Here is an 8,577-nt window from a genome sequence, read left to right as displayed (position 1 = left end):
GTGATGAAAGGAGACTTCCAGGCAATATATTTCAGAATTTTCTTATATTGCATTTGCATAATAAAAAACACCTTCCTTTTATAAACAAGAGCTTGTGTTCCAGAACAGGAGAGGGCTTGTTGAACAGATAACAGCTACTCACTGTCTCATCCCACAACACAAGAGGCAGAGGGAGACAGCCAGACCGCACTGCTGGATTAGTGTAGGGCATTCACTCTACTAATTTAAAAGGAAATAAAAGGACACACTTAAAATCTTGGTAAAATCTGTTTCAGATGCCTATCATCCCAGAAAAGAACAGATAACCTTTTGGTTATTTTTATGAGGTAAAGTTGGGTGAGGAGAGAGGGATTTTTTTTGAGACAGGGTTTCTCTGTGGCTTTGGAGGTTGTCCTGGAACTAGCTCTTGTAGACCAGGCTGGTCTACAAGAACTCAGAGATCCGCCTGCCTCTGCCTCCTGTGTGCTGGGACTAAAGGCGTGCACCACCACCACCACCACTGGGCTGGGAGGGATGCGTTTTACATTAGACCACCACAACAGCACACCAAGCCGGGCTTGATAAGCAAACCCAATGCCACAGTGTTAAAACTCTGACTTTACTAAAATTTTCAAGGGAAGTCACCTACTCAGGAGCACCAGGGTGTCCTCAGGCCCTGACCCTCACCCTCCTCATTTCATAGCTTCTGACCCCTGCTGAATGCTGTGGGGATTTCGCCCTCTTGCGCCTTATTCGAAGCTCCTTATGACTTCAGTATTGTGGGAGGAAGAAGGCATGTACTGCAGGCAGAATAAACGGCCCCAGCGGCTCCTCTGTTTAAAGAATTTAAGGCCCTGGTACAGGTACTACCCATTGAGCCTCACAGTCTGCAGTGGGTATGAGGTCAGGGTGCCATGTGCTTCTCTGGTGCCTGCTTGTGAGCCAGGTAGAGGAACAGTATGCTGGAGAGGGCACTGACCAGGAAGATGACGTCAAACCAGCGGTGGTAGAAGTTGAATTGAAGTTCTCCGAGGACTTGTGTGATGATGGTACGGTATTCTGGGGGCATGCTCATTCGGATCAGCAGCACGGAAGAGACGAAGTACATGCCCTGTGAGTTTAGGCCAATTAGTTCATAAGTTACTCTCAGTATTTCCAGGGCAAGCCAGAGCAAACTGTAATACTAGTCTTAAAATTTTTTGTTGGGGCTGAACTCAGGTCATCAGGCCTGAAGGCAACCACCGGGAGCCACTGAGCGAGCTACCATGCTGGCCCAACTAAAACAATTTAAATAGTTCCTAGCTGGAGAGCTAGATAGCTCAATGGTTACATGCACATGTATTGCTTTTGCAGATAACCAAAGTCTGGTTCCCAGCACACTGCCTATAACTTCAAATCCAGGGGCAACTGGACTCACATGTATACACACAAACACCCCCACGCCCAAACAGAAATGTTTGTGTTTTAAGCTGGGTGTGGTGGTGCATGCCTGAAATCCCAGCACTTGGGAAGCAGAAAGATCAGGAAGGAGTTCAAGGCCACCCTTCACTACACAGAAGACTTGAGGTCAGCATGGACTACACAAGACCTTGTCTCATATAACAAAACTGTCCCCAACAAAATCACATTTTTGGCATTTTACAGTTGTAGACACAAAGGCAGGTCATTAAACTTACCATTATCTGTGCTAACAGCAGGACAATGACATTGGAGGACTTACTGCTGGAGATGGCATAAAAGAACTGTTGAGAAAGGGAGGAGAGATGAACTTGGGTGGTACAGATAGATTCCTGTCATGAACAACATGCTACACGATGAGCCTTCAATAGCATCTCCTCCATGGCATAAAAAGTACAGCCAGTTCAGAGGCTGAGGCTATAGAGAGGGATTTAAAATACAAGAAAAACCAGTTTCCCCCTGAGATGGTTGGTGGTTTTGTGTATGACACAACAAAGTGACCCTCTGTCGTTACATTTCAGAAACTATAATGCCCTCGACATCACAACACAGCACTCCAAGCACCCGTAGCTGTCAAGGGGCTCCTGAGATCTCCCCAGATTGTGCTAGATGTCAGGAGTCCCTTCCTCCCAGTTTCTCTTAGTGTTTGGCTCTTCTACCAGAGAGGATTCATTTTCTGACACCATGTGGTCTTCCTTATGTTGCTCAGAAAACAGCTGTGTGTTCTGCCCCCTGTCTTCCTCACATGGAACTTACAATCACTCTAACCCTGAATATCTTGTCTGCCTGTCATTTTTCTAAGTATCTGCTGAATACCATGTGCCAAGTTTGGTTATAGATGAGAAAATCCATCAATGTAGTCTCCCCCCGCCAAAAACTCCACAAGACCAAACAGCAGCCAACAGAATGGGAAAAGATCTTCACCAACCCTACATCTGACAGAGGGCTATCTCCAAAATACACAAAGAACTCAAGAAACTAGATAACTACCAAATAATCCAATTAAAAAATGGGGTACAGATCTAAACAGAATTCTCAACAGAGGAATCCCAAATGGCTGAAAGGTACTTAAGGAATTGCTCAACATCCTTAGCCATCAGGGAAATACAATCAAAACAACTCTATGATACCATCTTACACCTGTCAGAATGGCCAAAATCAAAAACACTGATGACAGCTTATGCTGGAGAGGACATGGAGTAAAGGGAACACTCCTCCATTGTTGCTGGGAGTGCAAACTTGTACAGCCACTTTGGAAATCAGTATGGTGGTTTCTCAGGAAAATGGGAATGATCTACCTCAAGACCCAGCCATTCCACTCTCAAGCACATATCCAAAGAATGCACACTCAAACCACAAGGACAACTGTTCAACTATGTTCATAGCAGCATTATTTGTAATTGCCAGAACCTGGCGGCAACCTAGATACCCCTCAACTGAAGAATGGATGACAGCTCAATAAACAGAATGGATCCCTTATCTCTGTTACCTTTGGGATGATATATGGCTGGTAGATGTCATCTTACTTTACCCACAACTTAGAGAAAGTTTATCAGTCTTTTTATTTTTCTGGATGACTTCTGAGTTGTTGAAGACTACTGTGTAGGACCTAAGTCAGAAATCATGTAATTAAAAAGGCACTGAACACTCTGAGGCAACATACCTTGGTGAGAGTGATCAGCAGTCCTCTGATAGAGCTGACAATGATTATTCCAACCAGAATGAAGGAGATGTGCTGAGACCAGAACTTTACCTGCCATCAGAACAGGAAGAACAGGCCATTACATTCCAGGCTGAGCTGAGAGCTAATGTGAGTTCTGATTACGTATGTGACTAGGAGAAGAGATTCCAGGAGGTCACTCTGGTTGGTTTTGAAGTAAATACCTATAGGTGGAAGATATCTTGGGAAGATTGCATTGGATCCCTTAATTAGCAGACTTAATCAACTCTTAAGGGTCAAAGAAAGCAAGTACAGAGAAATGAGGGAGAAAACACTAATCAGAAAACCCACAGCTGGTGCGCTGGTCCTACTGTGAGGAAACCCACAGCTGATGAGATGGTCCTACTGTGAGGAAACCCACAGCTGATGAGATGGTCCTGCTATGAGGAGTGCAGAAGGAGGGATTAACAGGAAATGAACTCATTGTTTTCAAGTCTGTGAATGAAGGATTGATGACCACACAGCACTTGCAGGAGTAAAGATCAATGCCATTACAGCGAGACTACACAGGTATTCCTAGTGAATTTCACTTGAACCACACAATGGAGCTCTTTTTTCTGCACTGCTTGACAGGGAACCTGTGCTTGCCTCTGTTCTCAGGGATGTGAGGCTGAGGCCATACCAACATCCAAAAGGCTGGTTATTTATTCAGAAGTATAAACATGGAGGAAGTAGATGAATCAGGTTGGAACAGATTTGGCGAGCAGCCTCAGAGTGCTCAATCCTGAAAGTGAAGCCCAGTAAAGAAAACATTTGTTTCTGAGACACGATTTTACTGTGTAGCCCTGCATAGCCTGGAACTTGCTATGTAGACTAGGCTGGCCTTGAATTTAGAGATTTACCTGCCTCTGCCTCCCTAGTGTCGCCACTCACAGCAAGCCCAGAAAGCCACGTGAAATTTCACACAGGCCTCAATAATAAAACTCTGGAATTCCACATGAAGGAAAAGATGCCTCCATCGACACACACAGAAAGCATACTCGGTTGATCCATCATTAAGAATGTATACACTAGTGGCTGGGGAAACTGCTCAGTGAGTAAGAGTGCTTGCTGTAAAAGCAATAGGACTTGAGCTGAAATGTCAAGCACTCATGTAAAAGCTGGGCATGGCCATGTGTGTCTGAACAACAGCACTGGCAGCTAGGGACAGGCAGATTCTGTTTATCTGAAATGTCAAGCCCCAAGTTCAGTAAGAGACCCCTACTAAGAAATGAGGTGAAGTGAGGACTGTGAACTTGATGCCAACCTGTGCTACACAGTGAGATCTTCCTAAAAAAAGAACAAAGTCATCCGTGGCGTTGCTTCTTCAGGACAGCAGCTCAAGTGTGCTTGGTCATTTTACCTAGCTGCCTTTGAGATTGGGACCTGCTATGCTGAGATGCAGAACCAAGGGCAACACACATCCACATCAGGCTCGGATAAGCTTAATAGCTCACAAAGGACAAAGAAATGTGACATCAGTCTTACTGCCAAAGTGTTCATCAGCCTGAATGATGTCATCTAGAAAGCACATTACACTATGAATAAAGACATTGAACTTGAGATAAGGTGTATTTATGCCTGGTTTATGAAATAGAGAGAAATGAGTAAAAAAAAAAAAAACAATCCTTAACTTTGTGCATAGTTAACAATTTAACTTTAGTCCGAGGTCTACCTTGACTGATAAAGACCGTTTCTTACAGTAGAAACCATTTCAGCTCCATTCAGAACACTAATTAGTTATTCAGTTGTTACTTTTCTATCAGGAGATCAAAGGTGAATTGTGAGTCTGAAGAGCTCACTGAGTATCACAGACAAGATCTGAATACTTGGCGCAGAGAAACCGGCAAATCGGTGGCTGGCTGTGGACAGGCTGTACTGGCGAGGGCAGGCTGAGGAAGACCTGTAGCAGCAGGTCACACCCAGGTCACTGCTTATGGCTCTACACTAAGAAAGCTAAACCTGGCTGTTTACAAACGTGCCATGTGAGTTGTCAACACACAGAGGACAAATGGACTCCAAGTTCAGGGGTTAAAGCCTGGGTGTAGAGCTACGGCTGGCTGGAGCAGAAGGAAACAAGCCACGATCTAGAACGGCTCTTACATCGAACTGGATCCCCAGGTAATTCACAGTGATCTCAATGCCTCTGGTGACAGGGTCCGTTTTCCCAACTCGATCAAGAACAATATTGATGGTTGCCTGTAGAGACAGAGCTTTATGTTAAAACACCTCTTATCACTGTCTCAAATAGTGACACTGACACACAGCCCCACTGGCTCAGGGAGCAAAGGCACTCGCTATCAAGCCTGGCCACTTAAATGTAATACCTGGATTTGCATGGCAGAAGTCGAGAACTGACCCGTTAAGTTGTCCTCTGACCACCTCACATGCCCCATGTCACATGTGCCCGAACACATACACACACAAAATAAACAAATGTAATTAAAAAAATTTTAATAAAAAATGATTCCACATGAATTAGTGAACATATCTTTACAAGTAGATGTTTCGTAAAATACATTTTAACTGTACTGCCTATCAAAATCATGAATAGGAAATCCATTTTGTCTACTCACACATAGGCAAATGAGTCTATCTCATATTTATTTTCTGTAAAGCGTCAAGGGCGATAAAGCATACATACTATATGATTCAGAGGTCAGAAAGCTAGTATCCTGGCAGATGAGTTAGAGTAAGAACCAAGAAACACTGGGTCAATTCCTGTGGTGATTCTGGGGCTGCTCTAAGAGCCATGACAACAAGAGTATGGCTGTCAAGCTAACAAACGAGAGCACTTGGAAGGAAAGACACCCAGTGAATCCCAGTGGTGGCAGTTTAACAAATAGAAGGGCAGGAAGAGGTGTGACAGATGCCAAGCCAATACCCACATGGGAGCTTTTAATCTAGCCATCAATAGTAACACTAAATGTAAAGAGTCTAAGTCATGGGTTAGCAAACTCAGCCTCTGTAGTGTGACAGCAGCCACGACAATAAAGGACCCGGCTTGGCTCTGTCCCTATAAGATCTTATTTACAAAGGCAAAGCGAGCTGGGGTTCGCCTGTGGACCAGAGATTGTTAATCTTTGGTTTAAACCCATCAGTGAAATGGCAGACTGTCAAACTGAGTTAAAAAAACAAACAAACAAACAAAAAACAAACCTGATTACTGTATATGTTGTTCACATGAAACTCACCTTAAATATGAAGATACAAATAGGTCAAAGTAAAAGGATGGAAAAGGATATATTATAGTAGCACTAATCCAATAGAGGCAGAGTGTCTCTGTTAATATCACATATGGACTTTGCAGCAGAAACATTGCCAGGGTGGTGTTAGAAGGGTCATTTTATAATCACAAAGAAAACACAATGATTCTAAACATTTATAGTTGATTTAAAAAAACCCTTCAGAATGTTACAATGAAACCCATTATTTCATACATTGACTAAAATCTAAGAATATTGAGAAATAACACATTATACATCTCAAAATGTCTTGAGAGGAATTAAGATGAGAGGAACAAGTGAAGCATGGCTGATGGCTTCTCCTCAATGCACACATAATCACAGCCTCACTGCACCCCACACAGTCTGCAAGTATGTGTCAATCAAAAGACAACAAAAAGCAAGGGAGCTCATCGTGGTGCTTGCCTGTAATCCCAGCATTTGGAGGCCAGAGGCAGGCAAGCCTCTGAGTTCAGGGTCAGCATGGTCTACATAGTGAGTTCCAATTCAGCCAAGGCTACACCATGAGACCCCGTCCCAAAGCAAAATCCAATAAGTGTGTGTCAAAAAATAAACAACAACAACAACAACAACTACAACAACGCCTCAAAAATAGTTGAAGCAGGGAGCTGGAGGAAGCTCAGAGATGAGGAGACCCTGCTGCTCCTGCAGAGAACCCAAGTTTGGACCCCAGCACCTATATCAAGTGTCTTATAAGGCAGCTGTAACTCCAGCACCACAGGAATCCAATGTCCTTTGGCTACACACACACACACACACACACACACACACACACACACACACACACACCTACACACACACACACACCCACACACACACACACACACACACACACACACACACACCTACACCCACCCCCACACACACCTACTTACCTAAAAGTAATAAACATAGATCTTGAAGAATATAATAAGTAAATACTGATAGAAAAAAAGAAAAATGCCTAAATCAAAAGGACTTGGATTTCCCCCCCTTAATAACAGATAAAGTAAGAAGCCAGGAGCTGCAGAGGTGGTTTAGCAGTTAAGAGCACTTACTGTCTTGCAGAGGTCTAAGTTCTGTTCCCAGCACCCACAGGCAGCTCCAGTTCAGGGGATCCATCCCTTTTCTGGCCTCCATGGGCACCAGGCATGCATGTGGTTCGCAGACATATATGCAAGCCAAATACCCACACACACAAAACAAATAAACAACCCAGGAAATTGGTAGGACTATAGAAAACCTTAATATCATGGACGAACATTTAAGAAACATACTAGACAAGAAGAGTGGGTACACCTTCTACTCAAGGGTATGCTTAACATTCCCTATACTGAGCTTAGGTGATAGTGTCTATCCAAAAAACATATGTTCTTAGAGCACAGATTCAAATTAGGAATCAACTGGAGAATGATATTTGGAAGATCTCCAGATTTTTTTTTTTTTTTTTTTTTTTTTTTTTTTTTTTTTTTTTTTTTTTTTTTTCTGAGACAGAGTCTCAAGTAGCTCAGGCTGGTCTAGAGCTATGTAGCTGAGGATGACCTTGAACTCCTATCTGATCCTCTTGCCTCTACCTCCCAATTACTGGATTTGTAGGTATGTGCCACTATACCTGGATTACACAATGCTGGGACTCAAACCCAGGGCATCAAGTATTCTAGGCAATCACTCTACCAAATAAGCTATATTTCTAACTGCTACATATTTTATTCCACACTTCTAACTACAATGGGACAGAGAAGAAATCAAGAGAAAAACCAGAAAGCATTTGGAACTGAAAGATATACCTCAGAGTGAAATGCAGCTAAGATGGCACCTAAGACATTTATAGCAAAGAACACCTTTCTCAGAGAAGTCTCCAATCAAAGTCCTTAGTTTCATCGTAAGAGCTGACTCGAAACAAGCAGAAGGGGATAATAAAGGGTTCCACACACACCGATGAAATAGGAAGCAGAAAAGAGTTAATGAACCCCCTATTAGTTCTCTGAAAAATTCAATAAAAATCAATAAAACTCTATGGATCCAATAAAAAAAAAGAGGAAAGCTACAAGTTACCAATATCAAAAATGAGATAGACTGAGCCTCGAAGCCATTAGGAGGGCTATGACAAAGACAATGCCATTGAGATGGCTCAGCTGTAAAACCACTTGGCTGTACAAGCTTGATGATCTGAGTTCAAAGTCTAGAACTCACATAAAAAGCTGGGTACAGTGGTAT

The 8,577-nt window shown here is 43.0% G+C and overlaps 1 protein-coding gene across 1 annotated transcript in view; it reads right to left on the bottom strand.

Annotated features, from left to right (window-relative positions):
- Window positions 1-311: 311 nt before the first annotated feature.
- Window positions 312-8,577, bottom strand: part of Gphr (golgi pH regulator) — a 38,761-nt gene continuing 30,495 nt past the window's right edge. The window contains exons 11-14 of the mRNA NM_001246813.1: window positions 5,240-5,335; window positions 3,101-3,190; window positions 1,656-1,721; window positions 312-1,090 (exon numbers count right to left, since the gene is read on the bottom strand). Coding sequence (NP_001233742.1) covers window positions 884-1,090; window positions 1,656-1,721; window positions 3,101-3,190; window positions 5,240-5,335 — 459 coding nt within the window. The 3' untranslated portion in view covers window positions 312-883. The remainder of the gene's footprint in view (window positions 1,091-1,655; window positions 1,722-3,100; window positions 3,191-5,239; window positions 5,336-8,577) is intronic.

Source organism: Cricetulus griseus (genome assembly GCF_003668045.3).
Source record: "Cricetulus griseus strain 17A/GY chromosome 1 unlocalized genomic scaffold, alternate assembly CriGri-PICRH-1.0 chr1_0, whole genome shotgun sequence".
NCBI lineage: Eukaryota > Metazoa > Chordata > Mammalia > Rodentia > Cricetidae > Cricetulus > Cricetulus griseus.
The sequence above is the reverse complement of the archived record's forward strand: the minus strand, read 5'-3'. Positions and strand labels throughout refer to the sequence as shown.